This window comes from Pholcus phalangioides, unplaced genomic scaffold (assembly GCF_987345545.1).
Source record: "Pholcus phalangioides strain wild (caught in Gottingen) unplaced genomic scaffold, Ppha-v1.0 ptg000015l_1, whole genome shotgun sequence".
Classification (NCBI taxonomy): Eukaryota; Metazoa; Arthropoda; class Arachnida; order Araneae; family Pholcidae; genus Pholcus; species Pholcus phalangioides.
The window spans coordinates 98,438,096-98,458,683 of NW_028301608.1; the positions used below are offsets into that span (position 1 = coordinate 98,438,096).

A 20,588-nucleotide genomic window follows, 5' to 3' on the forward strand; every position below is an offset into this window, starting at 1 on the left:
TTTTTCACAGAAATATCTTAAATGAAGACAAACGCCCAGCTTTACTTAAAGCCGCTGAAAAACTAAAACTTTTTTTTTTTTAGATTTTATTTGCTTTGTTAGTAATTTTTCATACTTTTATATTTGTCTTTATGTTTCATGAAGAAAAACCGTTTTTTTTCGTTCCCGTGGATTGTTCATTAAAATGATCTAAAAAAAATTATCCTTCTGTTCTTGGAGTAAAGAAGAGAGAATGTTGATTCATGTTTGCTTTTGTGTATCGTAAAAACACGCGGCGGTGTATTTTAAATACACACAATGAAGCAATTAGGGACCCGAACCCGTATTGTGTTTAATCGCTATCTTTTGACTATGAATGCAATTCCAAATTACAATTTTTTTGCCTTATTTTTGTTTCCAAAGGAAAGAACTAAAATGTTTTACGTGAATTTTTTTTTTCTGGGGGTTTATTTTTCAGTTTCGTTATTTTGTGATTAAAATTTTTTTCAAGGGAAATTTTGTTTCCTTCTTTATAATTTTTAATTGTAGTTAATGGATAAATATTTAGTTTTTTGTATTTAATTTATTTTAGGAATTAAATACTTTGGTAGTTTTTTTTTTAATTAACGCGGATTGTTTTTCTTCAGCATGATGTTGAGATTTTTTTTTGTAACGATTGTTGATTAACCCTTTCTCTAATGGTTTTTCCTGCCTACTTCTTCTTCAATACTCCTTTCGGAAGTGTATATCGTGTTACTCTACGAAGGCTTTCTCGCTTGTCGCGGAAACCTACGTCCGTTTAACCTCACAAAATGCTTGCCACAGATGTGGGCGAAACTTTTGACCTAAACAGGATCGCAGCGTGGGCAAATTAATTGAGCACGCCTTTTAGCGTTTGCAAGTGCATGGTCGCTCATTTTGGTTCGAACACCCCGCGTTTCACTTACGAGTTGAATGGTGTTATTATTCCGGATACAACTAGTGTCACCGATCCGGCTATTCTTATTGTGACGAGCGTCTTGAGTTTCCTGAACATTGTTCAGCGGTGGTCGAAAAATCAAATGGAATGCTCGGTTTCATTCTTAAGAAGATATCTTCGCGTTCTCCTAAAGCGATTATTCTACTTTTCCGACGCTTAGCTCGTTCTGGACTGGAGTGTACCATCAGGTATTGGAGACCATACCTACACAGGGACATACACTTGGTTGAGGGGGAGCAGAGAAGAGCTACGCGTGCTTTTGTTGGCACCCAAGGCTTGAACTATGAAGAAAGACTCAATTTTTTGAAAATGTTTACATTGGAATAGCGCAGGTGTCGGGGGGGGGGGGGATATGATCGAAGTGTTCAAAATTTCAGAATTTTGAACACTTAATAATGGAGAAAATGAACCATGAGTTATTAATACACCGTCAATCAACTGCTTCGACAAGGGGACACCAGTATCGTTTATTAAGGGAAAATTCTAGGTTGTGATGTCACAGAGCTTTTCTCTAATAGGGTTATGAATAATAATTGAAATAGCTTACCCCCGGGGGGGGGGGGGTCGTGTCAACTACTGACACGTTTAAAAATAAATACGATAAACATGTTGAATATTTATATTTTATCATAATTATTGGTTTTTTATCGCTCTCATTGGATGACTGTATTTTTGATACAATTTAGATATATATTCGACATCTATGTTTTTAGGAGCATCTTTTTTCAACCAATTCGTTGAGCATTTGGTCTGTTGTGGCCTTTGTATCTGTATAAATAGTTTGATGAACCCAGTATATTCAATAAAATAAAAATTGTTTTATTTTGTTGTCATTCTCAAAACAATAATAAAACACACAAAAAAAAATGGAAACTGGAAAAAAAGGCTCATGAAAGGGTTAAGTCGATGTTGTATAAAACACAAGCCAAAATTAATTACAGGCTATAATTTAACATGCATAATGAAAGAGAAATCAAACCCTTTGCCTTCAGACAGAATTCCCTTCCAGTCCTTTGACGTAGTATTAATGCTGCATTCTATGTGCTATTATAAATCTGTTTATAATTTTGACATTATACTGCAAGCTACATATGTCTATTTTCCACAATATCCCGTCTGAATGCATTCTCTTCTTGCAATCTCATCGTATTGTATCTGATATACTACATGTAATTGCATTATCTCTCAGTGTGTTAGGCAGACCTTTAACATGATACTTGTGTAACATGAAAATTCAGGCAGTTGCCATTTTCATTTCAAAATGTAGAAGACAGATCGTGGCACCAGTAGCACACGAAACACACATAACTCTGATAATATATATGCGTTAGTGCCACTACATACAATGTGTTCCAGCATGTGACTAATTCGTTAAAAATTGCTCCGAGGGATGTTTACGAGGTGTATGTATGGTTAAGTAGTAGTACCTGTAATTCTCACATGTATTTTCTGTAAAAAACACATTTTTTTTTGCATTTCCTCCTAATATTACGTTTGGGATCTGTTAATATTCTCTTTCAACGACTCATCACGTCTATAATGACAAATCTATATTCATTCGCTATTAACATCACCGCCGGCATGCATACATCTAGTCATATTCTTCATCAGCATCACGTATGTCTGGTATGCTGCATCTTTTTTTATCTATTTATATTATCTGTCAAATGAGGTCGTGCAGCTATTTACATTCTCCGTCCCCATCGCATCTATCTTTTGTTGATACTCCTTGAAAATATCGCATCTAGCATATTGCGTCCATCTGTATTCTCTGTCAACATCATGTCTAGCAGCTATTTACAATAAAATTCCCTGAAGAATGTTCGCGTTTACGAGGTGTATGTACGGTTTCGTATTATTATAATAGTAGCTATTTGCATTCTCCACACCATCGCGTCTGACGTGTATTTGTGTCTGTCGGCATCAAATCTGGTATATGTTTAAATGTATTGTTCTGATCGTGCTGGTTGAATTTTGTTTACATTCTGTGTCAACGTGAAGTCTGGCAGCAACATATTTCAATAGTTTCTGTCAGTATCGAATACGGCGTGCTACACCTGTTTATATTCTCCATCAACATGTTCCATCTGTTTATATTATCTGCCAATATCAAGTCCAGCATGCTACATCTGCTTATATTCTCTGTCAACATCGAATTCAGCACACTACATCTATTTTTCACTTCTCTGTCATCATCGAGTCTGTCATGGTACATCTGTTTATTTTTTCTGACAACATGCTACATCTGTCTATATGCTCTGTCAACATGCTACATCTGTCTATATGCCCTGTCAACACGCTACATCTGTTTATATTCCTTGTCAACACGCTACATCTGTTTATATTCACTGTCAACATCGAATTCAGCACACTACATCAATTTATCACTTCTCTGTCAACATCGAGTCTGTCATGGTACATCTGTTTATATTTTCTGACAACATGCTACATCTGTTTATATTCTCTGTCAACATGCTACATCTGTTTATATTCTCTGTTAACATGTTAAATCTGCTTATATATCTGTCAATATACCACATCTTTTTATATTCTCTGTCAAAAATCAAGTCCACCATGCTACATCTGCCTCTAAGACAGCATATTCTTTTTATTGACGCAATCGGACCTAAAAAAAAAAAGCACGAAGGAAAAATAACAAAGCGACAAACTTCACCCAAAACTAAACCAAATTCCACCCTATAAAAAGCTTTTATTTTTGCATAACATGGCAAACGAAAATAACAAAATAACTGAGACTCGAATATCTGAATAAAACGGAATTAAATATACCTCGAAGACACTCGATTACAAAGCTATAAATCATTTTGATAAATGTCTTTTTGAATATCTTCAACTTCAATACCGCGCACACATCACGTATCAAAGCTCTTCATAAACTCATTTTTCTTTGATCGAAACTTGATTAAAGAGTAAATGAAACGTTTTTATTCCAAAAAATATGATCCAAGTTCTTATTTTATTATATATTTTTTTTTTGCTTGGACAAAAAAAACCATAAAATAGATAACGCTCGATAAGGCATACATAGCATCCTACGAAAAAAAGTGCATCGGTAAATATATATAAAAGTCATTTATTATGCAAATAAAATGAGTCATGACGGGAAAAATAACGAAAGAAGACTAGGTATACTTCTAGGTTAAGGATATTTAGAGATAGGCCTAAAATGATTAGTGCCATAGAAAATAAATTGCGATCGCTATCATCGTATGATATAGAAGAAAAAAGTATATACAGTGCTATACATTTATATTAGAAAGGAGATACGTTGTAAGGAGGGGGGGGGGGGTTACTTGTCATTCTGTGCGAGACTCCTGTCAAAACAAAAAGAAAGATGAGAAGATTAATGTTCCCTTCTACGATCGAATGAAAAAACCCGCAAGAAACAACTTTGATCAGGTTCAAGAGAAAAAAAAAAGTTAAGAAAATATACTGGAGTAATCTTCTCACACAAGAAAAAAAGAACACTGAAAAAATAGCAAGAAGATGGAATTTCTGTGATACCATGATCTGCGTCCGATGCGTTAATTAAAAAATTGTGTCAATAGATATTTACATCATAGATCAGTGTTTATCAACCTTTTTTCGCCCACGCCCCCCTCATATCCTCTATCTAAATCGAGTCCGTCATGCTACATCTGCCCATATTCTCTGTCAAAATCGAGTCCGGCAAATTACATCTGTTTATATTCTCTGTCAAAATTGAGTCTACTTTACCAAACTCCAACCATATCGCAATTTTCTGCCATCAATGAGATGGGTTGAAAATGAAGGCACTGTCTATTAGTGATCGCCTCAAGTTCATTAGGTAAAATATATATACAAAAAAAAACGAAATCTATTTATATCCTCCCTCGGGTTAGAACTCGGGACCGTGACAGTAACCTCCACTGTGATTGACGAGCATCTCACCACCACGCTTCTCGGGAGCTGGGAAAACTAAGTCTACTACTTCACTTCTAGTCGTCAATGCGAGCCGATCTCCCTGTTAAAAAGTATCGCCACAGAGAGAGCAACAAGCCTACAAAGCTTCAAATTTTTAGTCGTTATATGAAATCAATAGACTTTCTGGATATTATGCCAAGGTGAACAGGAAAAAAGTGTTGTTTCTCCAAGAGGTCCTGAGTTCGATTCCCGGTGGAGAGAAAGAACACTTTTTCCCTGTTCACCTCGGGATAATATCTAGAAAGCCTATTTATTTCATATCTTAGCCGAGCAAAAATTATCATTCATCTCTAATTTAGTGACTACACTTCACAAAAAGTTTGAAACTTAGATGGGGTAGCACTAAATTCACGCACGGCAACAGATAACCACTCAAAAACCCGAAATTGCCCAGTTCACGAATAATTTTCGTTAGGTTTTGCGTGTTTTGTGTGCGTGCGTGCGTGCACGCGCGCGCGCACTATTTTATTTTTATAAGGGCACAATAAATTTTGAAAATAGCTTGGTTCATAGATGACGCTGCTATCAATCACCTACCTATAAATATATTATATTTATGGCAATGCTTTATTCAATTTTGACACCTGGAAGCCCGTGTCCACAGTCTAAAGATCCACGGTTCAAAATTTACCGGTTCCAAAAATTTACCGGATAAAAATTCACCAAAAAACAGTGATTAGTTTATCTGTAAACCTGTAGGACGTTGAGATTTGACACAAATATCTTACCCTAGTAAATCTACTGTGGGCGCCCGATTGACAAGATGCTCGTCTTCCACCATGATGGTTACCGTCGAAGTCCACGGATTCGAATCCGGGTAAGAACATTAGAAACAAGTTCTTTACCTGCCGAGCCGGCGATAGATGGTGCCTTCATTTCCCACTCAACCCCACTGATTGCAAATTGCCATGTGGCGATGTATGACTGGAGTTGGTGTGCGGTAAAGTAGTACATCTACTACTAGTCATCATAAATTTGTTTTCTTAAAGTTTAGAATAAAAAATGTCCACCGATAAAATTAACGAAAGTATTTTGCATTCATTTTTCTCAGCAGTGATTAATTTGAATTAATAATCATAAAACAATAGAGTCATTGTACAAATAGATCTCTTCCAGCCTGATTGAAAACTAAATATTGAACCGAGAGGGTCTCGACTCTTTTCATATAAAACTTATACTTGAGTTCTTAAATTTTCAATGGAATTTATCTGTATCCATACAATGGTTAACAAATCTCTCAATTATTATTCAACACAATTTTCTTTTTCCCCAAAGTCAATGTTCCAGAAGAAAGTAAATTAATAACAACAAAAAAATAACAATTTGTTTTCCGCTTTTATGCTTTCAACGAATCCAAGGGGGGAAAAAATGATAGTTTTAAAGAGAGAGAGGAAAAATATTCTCTTTTGGTGAGACATTAAGTTCAAAGTGTAATTTAATTTAACGCTAAAACATAAAGACAAAAAATAAAACCAGAAAGATAAGAGGAAAAGCTCTTCAAGAGAATATTTACTTCTCTTACAAATAAAATTCATTAATTTCTTTTTAAAAATAACATTACTTTTTTAAAAAAAAAAAGGTGAATTTTTCAATGAACGTTTTTGGTCCAATGTTCGATGTAGCATGTCACAAGTTGAAATTAATGGGATTTAATCATTTTTTTTAAGGGGATAAAATTTGTTATTATTTTTACTTCAATTTATTTCTCGAATGACAGGTTTTAGGTTTACGATATAGGTATAAGGGGAAAAAATCAATTGTTTCGGTTTTTTTTAAAATAAGTATAGTTTTTCCGCTATAAAATTAACTTTTGCTGGAAGTTACTTAAAAAGCAAACATACTGTCTTCTCACTCATTCGTCACAATGTTATTTCAAATGAATTACAGTACATCCAAATAAGGAAAAAAGTATACCAGGGAATAAGAAATTTTACGAGAAAAATAACATATTTTTTTTATGATGATTGTTTTTGTCATCTAAATCATTGGTGCGCAAACCGTGGGATCGCGTCAATGAATTAGGAGGGTCGCTAGAGATTCTCCAAAATAAAAACTTCCAAATAAGAAATTCATTTTTATTTAAAAAATATGTTAAAACTAAAGAATGTCTTTATTCAGCTGAGCTAATAACCATGTATCATTCAATGGGATATTTTATAAAATTCTACTTGTACAATAATCAGTATATTGGCTTCGCCATGCCAGAATCACGAATGTGCAACGTGCTTGCAAAAAAAAGAAAGAAAGGGGGAGAATCACATCCGATTTCAAAATTGTATATTCCTTAAAAATTAAAAACACAGAATAGAATGATAAGTGATATGTGAATATACGGGGAGAAATGTGTCTACGTTTTATGAACCATTTTTCTTAATGGTCGATTTCAAGTGTAGAATCATTTTGAAATCGGATGATTCTTTCTTGATCATCATGTATAAAATAAAGGACCATACACCTCGCTACACTTCCATCATTCCATCTTACAGAAGAGACACTAAGTACATCAAAAAACAAAGTAAATATTTATTTATATGGTATTTAAAACAACTGAATATCTTTGGAAATCATTATCGCCCAGTTAAAACCTGAGCAAGCGTTCCGAAAAGCATCCGTTTTGGTAAAATTATTCCATTGAAACTTAGTATATACGTTATATGGACAATGTTAAAAAGGTAATAATGCATATTATAATATATGATAAATATAAAATACGGTATATAAAATATTAATAAATATATATATATATACAGAGGTCGTTTACTAAACGAATACCTGGCATGAGCGGTCTATCTTATTGCCAGAGACTTAAATTTCTGGGTTTACACTCACTGGAATGGCGTAGAATCGCTGCAGATCTGAAGATGTGCTACAAACTAGTCCACCAAATTGTTTATCTACCATCGAGAGAGCCTTTCTTTGAGATCATAGACAGGCGAGTTAACCTACGTAGGCATCGCTTCCAAATAAGAATACCAACGGCTAGAAGGGATTGCTTTTCCCACGGATATAGATGTCGTGTGGCAAGAATATGGAACAGTCTTCCATCAGAACTTGTATGTGCCTCCTACGCAAGATTCGCTTCCACTATTGGGGATTTCGATCTGACTCCGTATGCGAAGTGCTTCCCGTACTGACTATTATTATTATTATTTTTTTTCCAGTATAAGTGCATTTCACGCCTTCTGGGTTATTATTATTGTAAATAAATATATAACGAAAAAAAATTGAATTTTATGAGAGTGAAATAGAACTTATGCAGTTGGTCGTCATCATATACAAATACAAATACAAATACAACGCCACAACAGGCAAATTGCCCAACGAGGTGGCTGACTTAAGAACCAGCCAGAAGTTGTATTTGTATTTGTATAGTTTGTATAGTCTATGAATTTAAGATGATTTTCTTCAGAAAGGTTACCAGATTTATCGCTGATTTGTGAAATAGAGATAATCAAATTTGTTGCTAAAAGACTGCACGTGAAGTGGTTAAATGTCAATGGTAAGCTATTTAACCACCTCTCATTCCCGTTGCCATCTGTTAATAACTTCAGAAACAACAAAAAAATTACTTTATCTAAATAATTGAAAAAAATTAATTTCATCTTAGGCTAAATGCATTTATTTTCTTAAAACAATCCAATTCTAAAATAAATATTTTAATGTAACATTACTAGAAAAAAGTGACCCTATAAAGGGTAAAGTTAATAAACCTTTTGTAAAATAAAGTATAATTTCTGTAATCTAATATACTCGTGTTCAAAATTAAGAGAACTAGCACATTATGTCTAATTTCTGAAAAACAATTGGACAGATTTTAATGAAATTTGGTACGAATACACAGTTATAACAGAGAAAGAGATGTACTGTACAAAAGTCATAGTACGCACGCATGATTGTCAGTAAAGCACATAATTGCACGAAATCCGCATCAAGATCGAACCGAAAATGAGCGCAATATGGGGCATGGTCACTGTCAGACAGGTCGCACAGCGTGAAGGCATACTGGACACCTCAGGCAATCGTTCCCACTCTTGCAGCAACTCAGTTTGCATCTCCGGGATGGTTCTCCGAGGGGTATGGAGAGATGCAATATGTTCCATAGGGTTCAGGTCAGTAGACCTGCCTGGCCAATCCATTCGCCGAATATTTTCACTGTCCAAATAATCGTTCACTAGGTGAGCCCGATGTGGACGAGCGTTGTCGTCCATGAACAGGAACCGAGGGCCAACTGTGCCCCCTGAAAAGCCGAATATAGGCTCTAAGATCTCTCTATACCTCCTAGCAGTCAGGGACCCTCTGTCAAACACATAGATGGGTGTGCGGTAGTCTTACATGATACCTCAAATAGACACAACGTGGATTTTAATTTTGCACAAGAGTGTGTGTAATATTCGAACTTATTTCAAATCTTGAAGTTAAGATAAAAGAAAACACAATTTCGAGACAAACTCACCAATATCCGTGGATCCGCCCCACGTGCCTTGATGTGCATGCCTAGCTAGTTTGCTTATGGCTTCCAGATAGGCTTTCGAGGACGCTGCAGCACCTAGGAAAATAGTAATATAAAGCTTCAATTTTACAATACGTACACACAGAAGATGAAAGCCAAGAGAGAGGAAAATGCGATTACAACGCTCGATTGGTCGAGTCAAAGCCATTCCAATAACCTTGGATGAACCGGTCGCTGAAGTTCGTCTTTTAAACTCATTTGATTAACGCGAAATCCTTTCATTTACTCGCTCACCTCTTGATGGTAACAAGGCTTTTATAATCTCGCCAGTATAGAGCGTGTGCGTGTTTGTTGAGCAAATTTTGGAATTGGAAGCGGCCGACTAAATCCGAATCGGCAAGTATTTGGAATCGAGTTGAATCGAATGATTTGCTGCGATAATTTCGCGCATCGGAATCATTAAATTATTCCAAGAACTTATTCCAGCTCGGATCGGAAAGGGTTGGTGTTTAATGACGAATAATAATCTGGTAATAAAGGATAACTCTTATCGTACGTTTGGGAGAAATGATTTTATATGCTCACGTATATTCATTTATATTTCTCATCCATTTCTTATTAATTGTTTCTCGTTATGTGGATATATAATAACGAGGAATTTAGGATATATAGGTATTATAGAGCAGCCGGTAATGTCTGATTCCTGGCTTTATTTAAGCTATCAGAAGTCTCTCTTATGAGATGCTAAATTATTTATTTTTATGCACGAACAAAATTTTCTTCAGAATATGTTTAAGGATTTGTTGTGAACTGAAATTTAATCATTCGTCTAGAATTAATGGATTATTTTTGAAATTAACTTGCTACCAGTAAGGGAAGAAGAATTAACGCACACAAAATAATTTATGCTATTCTATTTCATTATACAGACATAAGTGGGAGTTCCCATCGTTCCATCAAAAACTGAAGTAATATTGGGTGATCGTTATATCGAAAGGAAAAACATATAGGGTAGAACTTATATGGAAAACAAATTGAGAGCTATTTTATCCTATATTGGTTGTTATAATGAAATGGTTGATGTAACGTAAGGTCTTTCTAAAGAGCGTAGTCTGTATATTCAGGGTCTTCAAATGTCGTAATTCAGCGTAAACGTTGAAAAATTTTTTTTTTTTAAATCCGAATTCGTAATATTGGGAAATCTTTTGAAAATTAAAAAAAAAGTTTCTACATTCAAATTCTTTTCTTTTTTTCAAACCCTAATTTTAATTCATCTCATTTTAATTTTATTTAAAATTCAGAAGATATTTTTATAATTTTAATATAAAATTTACTTCCTCTTTCGAAAAGTTAAAATTTTCAATTTTTCGTTCGTTGACATTTTTTTTATTCAAATTTTGCATTTTTCAAAATTCTTGGTTGTGAAAAAAAATTTCATTTTTAGTTTTTTGTAGCTTAAATTTAAAATTGCATTTTTTTATTGATTCAGTGACTCTGAACACATTTTGAGAATTTTTTTAAAATTGAAACCGTAATTCTACAACGAACGGTTGATAAGAAAATTTCCGAATTAGGACTTCAAAACGTACCCTATATATTAATATCAATATAACTTGATAAAATAGCAAAAAAAACCTAAAAAACAAGACAATCTTTCAGAAATATTTCCACTTTTTGGGAGCTTAGTTCGTCTTGGCCTGGAGTATGCCGCAAGGTTTTGGACACCATACCTACACAGGGGCATAGACTTGGTCGAGGGAATGCAGAAAAAATATATGCGGGCTGTTGTAAGCACATAAGCCTTGAGCTATGAATAAAGACTGATTTCTTGAATATGTTTACATTAGTAGAAATCATGGGATATGTGATCGAAGTGTTTAAAATTTTTAACGGTACGGATAGGATGGACTATCAGTTATTAATACTCCGTTAATCGACTGCTTCGACAAGGAGACACCGGTGTCGTTTAGTAAAGGGTGATTCCAGGTTGTGGTGTCGCAGGGAATTTTTTCTCTAATAGGATTGTGAATAAATGGAATAGCTTACCCTCGGGAATTCTAACACGATTGACATGCTCAAAAAGAAATACGATAATTATATTGGGATGAATCGAGAAGATTCTATCCATACTTATATATAAGGTAAATATATTTTTTTATGGGCAGTGTATTTTATTTTATCACAATCGAGATCGTTTTTCGAGATGATTGCTCTTTTTTTTAAGTTTCTGTATTAGAGTTACGAGTATATTTGACATTCATTTTTTGTGGCCATCTCTTTTCTGCCACATCGTTGGGAGTTTTGCCTGTTGCGGCCTTTGTGTAGTTTTATTTATTCGTATATTTTATTACAGAGTATTATACAATTATCATTACGACATATTGGTACCATACATTGGATTACATTCCTAATTCTTTTACCATAAAAAAAATTACTTATTAAAAATCGCGTTCAAAACCTATGTAATTTACTAAATAATTATAATTTTGATATATACGAAGAATCTTCTACATGATTTTTTCAATAATTTCTTTCACGATTGAGTGATTTCTTTTTTTCAGGATGATATGGGGGATTGAGTATGAAAGTGGTGTGAGTAAGTTTGAAATAATTTCTCAGGACAGAAGAAATTTGTATTTTAGATTACTAGCAATTATTGTGTCAAGAAAATTGTATTATTGCCATCTGTACGCTATTTTACAAATTTTGCATGCACCATTTCATTCCTAAATAAATATTCCACAATTCTTAGTTATTTTATGAATTTTATGTGAGCAAGCGCACAAACCAACCAAATCTTTTATTACACCAATTAGATTCTCAACCCGCCAATGTTACCATAAACTTTTTCAAAGGGACAACATGATGATTTTGCAAAATATTTAGACGATGCGCTAAATAAATCAATAACGCGATAGATAAATATTCAGAAATATTTATTTTATATATTTTTATAATCATATACCGCCATCATCCAAAATGCAGAAAAATTTTCTGAATCCAATCAGTGTAAAAATAAATTAGGGGCTAAAGAAAAATATTTCCAGGATTTCTCTTGTATTACGAGCTTCCCAATTAACAGAATCACGACGCATACGCACGCTAAACGAATGCCAAATCCATAATGAGGATAATACTTCACAGCATCATCAAAGTTTACTCTGGGAGAAAGAGAGGGGGAGAGATTTGCAGTGAAAAGTTTTATTGTAAATAAATGCCTGTGGTTGGAACTGTTGGACTCCCACACAAGAATCCTTCCATCTTCTCATTACTAATGAAGGCTCCAATCAAATGGGAAGGGGGGATCTCTGGGTTCCTCCGCAGAGATTCCCCCTCATTCCTCGAAGCAGTTAGCACGTTTTCCGGGATCGCGATATGGATCGGGAGGAAATGAACACTGGTCGGGGATCTTGAGAAGGCAAAAACCGACTAGGTTGTGGAGGGTAAAAACTGGCGAACGAAAATGGCAGTGAAGAGAGTGAAGTAAAGTGGGCGAAGTGATGGTTAAAAGTAAATAGCTCGGAACCGTTCTCCCTATTCAAGCACTGGAACGAATCAAGAGCTATATCGCATATACTTGGAGTGAAAAGGACAGACGAAGTGGAATGGACAGCAACTAATGACGTGGCTCTCTTATGAAATCTTTCTGTCTCCACCCACATCATACTTAAGCCTTATTTGAGGCTTACGTAAGAAAGACGAATACTCTGTATAACGATTTCGGCGAGAATATCGGCAGATGACGATCCATTTCCTTCTTTTTTTTGCTTATACCGTATACATAAGCCTTTTATCTATAGTTCTCTCTCCCGATCTTCATTGCTGTCGGTATTCCTTGTTTTTATTTATTTTTTCCTCCTTCAGGAAAAGACCGAAAACGACACATTAGCCTCAGGTGGTGATTTTCCCCTTCATCATTGCATGGTTGTGGGTCACCCATTATCGGAAACATTGATTGAATTCCATTATATTTTCTTTGCATACTCTTCTCCTGTTTTCCCACTTTTTTCTGTATCAATTTCTGCTCTATTCTTTCTTCTTATTCACATAAATGATTGAGCTTTTTTTTTTCTTTCTAGGAGTGCAAGAATCAATATCTGAGTTTAATGGACTGGTGGTGATGATCGGCTATTCCGTATCTGGACAAAATTTATTCGGGGAGAGAACAAATTGAGTTACGGGTATTTTAGGTGTCGAAGGAAAATTTTCGAATTTCAGTGATTTCATATTAAATTCTTGAGATAATCTGTTGTTAAGTTTTTGGAATTTTCTAGGATTCTCACAGTGATTAAAAATGTGGAAATACGTATTACTCATGAAATTTTCGTACGGAATTTCTCATGCAGGGGTAATTCGAGTTACGATTTGAATCTTTTGGGATGCTACGCGCTATTTTATATAATTAAAACTAGCCACGTGTATTTTACTTTAATTAGCCCTTTCCACGGCATAGTAGAAATCATTCGATTTCCCTGTAAAATGTCATGTCTTTTTCAATGAAATAGACTTCTCCGATTTTCAGCAAGTGGTAAGTAGTATAGTAACCCTCGATAATTCTCGAGTTTCAAAAGTTCGAGGTGCCTGATAATCCGTGGTGTTGGAATTTTTTTCGAAGTTTCTCCTCAAAACCTTTCTTTCTGTTTTATGCCAAGAACGCTTTTTTTTCTTTTTTCCTATGAATGCCAGTAATTTGAGTTTTTCCCTTTTTGCCAGGGACTAAAAGGGTCTTAATCCCCCTAGTATACGTCCTTCGGTGACCCCACAGGCCAGAATGTTTCATAGGATAGTAAATTTATAATATGTAAAAAAAAAACAAATAAAAAATCATATCATTAATAAAAAGAGAGGGATTCTCTCGTAATATTGAGCACGTATCAGTTCCATTATAAAGAAGAAATGGGTTTTGGCAGCTCCAATATAATGGTCGATGAATCAAGAACTGAAAATGTAACAGTGAGTATAAAGAGAACAAGTTATAACCAGTTTCATCATTAATCTATAACAGCAATAAATTGCGGTGTAGCGATGTGTATAGTGAAGTAGTTTCACCAGATGGGACAATAACTTTCAACCAACCCAGTGACCAGAGATGGACCTTGCAAAATTTTCCTTAATTTTTTATTACTCCTTATTTACGATATATTTACCATATAATAAATATAGTGTTCCGGATAATGTCTCTCACTCAAGGATTCGAGATGGCAAAGCACGAAGCAATTCGGAGGACAACACAGACATTTTAAAGAACCGCTATGTACACGTATTCACAAGCAGCGATTTGACAATACACGCTAAACAGAGAGCCTCGTGAAAGTGGTTCTCTAACAGACAAGAGATCTGGTATTCCTAAAAATTTTCAACAGAATTCTTTTTTAGTTCTGCTTTGGCGGCACAAGCAAAAGAAAGATTCTCGAAAGTTCTCTCATGTTCTCGCGAGATCCACTCCTTTCCCTTGACGTCATAACATCGCCAAATCATCGTAGCTGTCGCTAAATTCGCCAAGTTTGTCGCCAGTTTGGCAAGCTTTACAGTGAAATGCATTGAGGATTATTTATAGGTATGATGACGTAATAAATGATTAATAATGACTATTTACATAATTTTCGTAACATTAGGGAGTCCCTTCCACCTGAAAGTTGTTTTCTATGCTTTTTTTGGATAATCCGAGTTTTCAGTATTCCGAGGTAGTCTCGGTCCCCTTCACCCCGAATTAGCGAGACTGTAACGTAAGAAAGAAATGTCCCCTTTAATAAATCAACTGTACAAAATATCTGGCTAAAGTAAGAAGCTTTTGAGGCGAGATATCTTGGCAATGCCACTGAGACGGTTAACAAGGCAAACCTTTTGTTTTGTTATATATTATACAGTGTTACGTCTAAGGGTTCGGAAAGAAACAAAAGCTTTCTCCCCCCCCCCCCTTTTCATATTTAGTCTGCGTTTTATCCATATATATTTTATCTTCTGATAAAAGCATTTCAATGCCGAGACGTATTCAGCTCAGGGGCGTCGGAAGTGTTTTAGATCTCTGGAGTTCTTGGCTTGAGCTTTATGGAAGATATTTTGATTTCTTAATTAATTCTGCTGCTGCTCATCCCCATCCTGCAAAATATTTAGATGCTCGAGCCCCCACAGCACTCCCGAATCCGATGCCACTGATCAAGAACAAAAACGAAGCAAAAAAACTATCTACTAGCCTATCCTTGATGAACTGATTGGGCACTTTCTCCACATAGAATAAACTCCCACCATCCCATACATGCTGCCATAATTCTATCAAAGTCGAGAAAACAATTTGTTCCAGGCTCTACTCCAAAGCTAGGATTTTGGCAATGGAATAAAACTTCTGAGTACTGGCGTTCATGTTTTAATAGAAAATAATTGCTGTATATATTATTGCCAAGGACGGAAATGCGGCCAAACTGAGAAGTGGCCGGAAATCCGTAACTAAAGTTAGATATGCTGATGTAAGACGATCCGTAAGTGTCAAATTAATTTTTTTTCATCGCCAACGTTTGATGCATGGCTACATATAGTAGCTGCATTGGATTAGCTCCATCCTCCATTTGACGAGAGCGAAAAAGAAAGAAATTTGAGAGGAAAAAACTTTTTTATAACAATATAAACATAATTTTTTTTTTTTTTTTGCAAATTTTGAAGGAAAAAAAATGGTTACCGCATCGTGATGGGTTGCCATAGTCAACGTGGACATAATTATCACGAAAAAGTACGCCAACTTAGTGATGACTCCGATTCATGTCTTTTGTTACTGGACTTGGATCGATTGGCTGGATAAAATCCAAAATTCGGACATTGACCGGGTCAATATTCAACGAAATTGGCCGATTCGTTAACTGACCAATTTCGGGCTTCTGCAGTAGCATATATCAGTGAAGTTTCTACTCTTGGTGATTTCACCACAATTCTTCATTCATTCTGAAAATTGGCACTCTGTTATAGAGAGAAAGACAGCGTTACTTCTCCAAAAAAAACGTCAATTTCTTAGAAGCCCGAAGCATAACTTTTTCATCTAAAATAATGTAGACTCTTCAATTCATTTCCACTCTTCTACAACATCTATATACCGTATATACTCGTGTATAAGCCGAGTTTTTTTTGGAAAAATTCGTTCCTCAAGTGGGGGGGTCGGCTTATACTCGGGTCAGTTTTTGATGAGAAAATTTTGACCCCAAAATCAGTAGTCATTTTTATACCAGTGTTCGAGAAACCGGCATTATTGGTATGGGATATGTTCAAACCCCACGGAACCGATGTCAAATCCGAGGCAAAGAAATCGAAAACATCATTGGCTTTGATACCAGGTGGGCTAATGTCGACTGGAAAGCCTTATGTGCGCATCGGCAAGTCTTTCTAAGATTATTTGAGGAATTTGTGGATCGAATGGATGGGTTCCGATGATAAAGAAACTACAAAAAAAAGTGGTTGCCTTGAAGACACCTGACATTGGCTTGGTGTGCCAATGGACACATGAGGCGTGGAATTCTGTTTCCACCGAAATTATCATCAGATCGTTCAAAACGTGTTGCATCAGCAATGCGATGGACGGAACTGAAGATGATATCCTCTTTGAAAATGACAATGGCGATGACAGCCCAGATGAAGATAAAAACGAAGATGCCGGACCCCCGATGAGGATCTGATTACGATGAGCTTGGAGACTCAGAAGAAACGGATTAAAAGGTTTTAATCGTTTTTTATTGTAAATTTCCGTAAACTATTAATTTTTCATGAAAATATAAGAATTTTTTTTCTCTGAAATATATGGATTTTTTGGGGTCGGCTTATACACGGGTTTTCAATTTATTGCGATTTTGGTGGTCCTGAAGTGGGGGGGTCGGCTTATATACGAGTCGGCTTATACACGAATATATACGGTATGTGTAAAGATAGATTTAACATGGTTTAGTGTATTTTATGCAGAACAAAAAAGAAATTTCTATTACAATAACAAAACTTAATAGGTACTAACGTTCTTAAATCACTATCGGTTTCGACTTATTCAAATTGCCGAAATTCTCATGCATCAAATGAGCATTTTATCTCAACTATCAATTCTCCAAGTCGAATATTTGTAGGTAAGTCTAAGTTCTTTTTTGAACGTAACTTTGATTATTCACAAGCCAAAACACTCGTAACTGAAGGTAACAGTGTAACTTACAGATACTGGGTGGTTACAAATAAACTGACAATACCCAGATACATGTAGCGCCCAGTATGGTGGACCTATTTCATTGAAACTTGGTATATACGTTATTTGGCTGACGGGAAAAAGACGACTGCAATAAAAAAAAAGAAACATTTTACCTGATGGTCAAAAATTTAACTATTTTTATTGAATCTTTCTTTTCTCCACCATCCATATAATCCTATCCTCCATATAGTATACCAAGTTTCATCAAAATACCTCCATCAGAATGGGCCACATATGTCTGAGTAGTGTCTGTGTATTTATAGCCACCCTGTATCTCCGCGAAGTCAACAAGACTTTCAAATACTAAATCATATCCAGAACTTCATAATTCTCTAAAGATAAAAAAAAATCAATACAGTCAATTACTACCCTCTCATAACTATATTCAACAGATAGATGTTACATCCATTTTTATTAGTCTCCTCTCATATAAATTCGCTGATAGCTATCTTGTTGATTGTAATCTACATTTTTTTTTTCAAGACAAATCAAAAACGAAAACGCAGGATTATCTACATTTCTTATCTCCTGGAACATTTCAGAAGACATATATTGACATTCATCTGGGTCCATACCAAATTTATGGCACTACCGGCGCCACAAAAGCAATAACATTTCGCATCTCGATATAAATGCTATAAAACGCCGCTGATTTTCGAGTCATTAATTCTAGTTTTATTGGCCTACGGTTCGTGGGTTCGGTCAACGTCCTTCCTTTATATGAAAGCAAAAAAAAAAACAATAACAGTAGAATGCAATAGTCATCAGGCCAATGTCAATAACAGACTCTCGATCCCAACGGTGAATCAGAGTCCAATACCATCCACATGTTGGTAAAACTTTAGAACCTTTTTTTTTTCGATTCTTTTGAGTATTCCAAACTCGGAGAAGCTGAATTTACGACCAGCAAAGAACACTTATTTCTTTTCTTATATTCTCTCTCTGTCATCCCTAGGCTCTTTTACAGCCATGGGCTATGAAATCGAACCACCGTCGGCCCATGTCCGCTGTTGAAATGCCATATCACTATTTCGTAGAGAAAAGCCCTCCCCGATGACTCACTGTGGTCGTCGTGGTGGTGGTACTTCGAGAATATAGTGTTTTTTCCTCTCCGTTCTCCCCTTTTTAGGAACTAATATTTTATATATATATATATATAGCCTCACCCTCTCTACAAAAATATATATTTTCAAGAGAAAATAAAGCGTAAAAAGAAATATCTCAAAAAGGATCGGGAGTCGGGAAAAATTAGTATCCGGTAGACATAGTAGTAGTATCCGGCGCAGATTGAAAATCCCCGATAGCCTCATTGAATTTCGACTCGTGTATTCGAGAGAATATGACCCTCTGTACGTATGTACCATGTGTATAGTGTATATAAAAGGGAGTATAGCATCGTATATTTCTCTTCGGATTACTACCATTAACTTTATTAAAGAAATCTGACAGATCAAATGTTTTTCTACGATCGATATCTTTTTTCTTGAGATATACCACTGTGGATTATTGTTTGTGATGAAATATTGGTTTAAATGATGAAGATACAGTCGGTTCCCGTTTCAACCGTTATAGCGAAAATCTCGTTTTAACGCAAAGTTCTCTAACTCCCCCAGATAAGTTTACATAGGAACAATGTAAAAACCCGGAATCACCTTTTAGTTGATATATTTACACTTTATTTACAACGGATAATATTTACATAATACGAACGGGGATGCTGGTAGAGGAAAATGTGGCCCGTGCATGATGAGACGCAGACACGCGCGTCGGTGAGTGAGACCACATCAACCATCAACAAACCGAGCCAGACGCCTTTGACTCCCGATTTCTGTTGTGATGCCACCAGCAGAAAATAGACTAATAATTATACAAGCTGGGAAGATACGCCAGCGCCATCGTGTGGACAGCACTACAGTACCCCCCTCGCAGTCCGAAGGACGAGGACAGAAGAGAAAGAATTAAAGTTTAAAAGTCACGTGCTTCGATGAACGTAGACGGTTTTTCCAAATATTTTTGCAGGTCGTTGTCTTTTTTAGGATGCTTTTCGGAACGACGGAGCAAGTTTTTGGCACGGATACATCTATGTTTTTGTTGGTTGGCTGAGGCACACTGCCGGTGAGCAGAAAGGCAGGTTTTAACCTGTCGACCGATACCATGGAAGGTTTTCCTTTTATGAGAAGGCAAAATGTCTTCTCACCACGTTTCAGCACTTCGTACGGTCCGTTGTAAGTGGGGACGAGAGCTCGTTTTACTGTGTCTGACCGCAGGAAGACGTGGGTGGTGTTCTTCAGGTCCGAATGTATGTACAGTCTCTTTTCACCATGCGCCGTTGCAGGAGTTGGTTGTAGCTGCTGCATCTGGTCCCTTAGAATGGAGACAAATTCTGTGGGACACGGTATGCTGTTACTACTGTTGGTGATTAGATCGCCAGGCAATCTGAGCTCTGTGCCGTATACGAGTTGTGCTGGTGTGGCTTTGAGGTCTTCTTTGTAGCAGGATCGTAGCCCTAACAGGACTGTTGGAAGTGTGTTCACCCAGTTCATGTTTGACCTAGCTATCAGAGCTGCTTTCAGTTGTCGATGAACTCTTTCTATCATCCCGTTAGCTTGAGGATGGTAAGGTGTCGTCCTGATGTGCTGAATGCCAAGGAGTTTGGTGAGTTCGTGAAAGATGAAGCTTTCGAACTGTCGACCTTGGTCTGTTGTTATTTTCTCTGGGGTTCCGAAACGACTGATCCAACCAGAATAGAATGTTGAAGCAACAGTGGCTGCTGTCATGTCCTTCATCGGTAAAACTTCGATCCAACGGCTGAATCGATCGATGCAGGTGAGGCAATATGTGTAATCTTGGGATGACGGAAGTGGACCAATGATATCAATGTGAACGTGCTTGAAACGAGCGTCTGGCATTTCTATTTTTCCTGGAGCGGAAATAGTATGTTTGTGCACCTTTGACTTTTGGCAAGGCACACAACATCGAGTCCAGGTGGTGCAGTCTTTCCGAAT

At 36.1% G+C, this 20,588-nt stretch overlaps 1 protein-coding gene across 1 annotated transcript in view; it reads right to left on the reverse strand.

The window, feature by feature from the left end:
- The window catches only part of LOC149077152 (BAR/IMD domain-containing adapter protein 2-like), a 145,115-nt gene that overhangs the window by 61,707 nt on the left and 62,820 nt on the right, over positions 1-20,588 (reverse strand). The window contains exon 3 of the mRNA XM_089244877.1: positions 9,378-9,470. Coding sequence (XP_089101003.1) covers positions 9,378-9,470 — 93 coding nt within the window. The remainder of the gene's footprint in view (positions 1-9,377; positions 9,471-20,588) is intronic.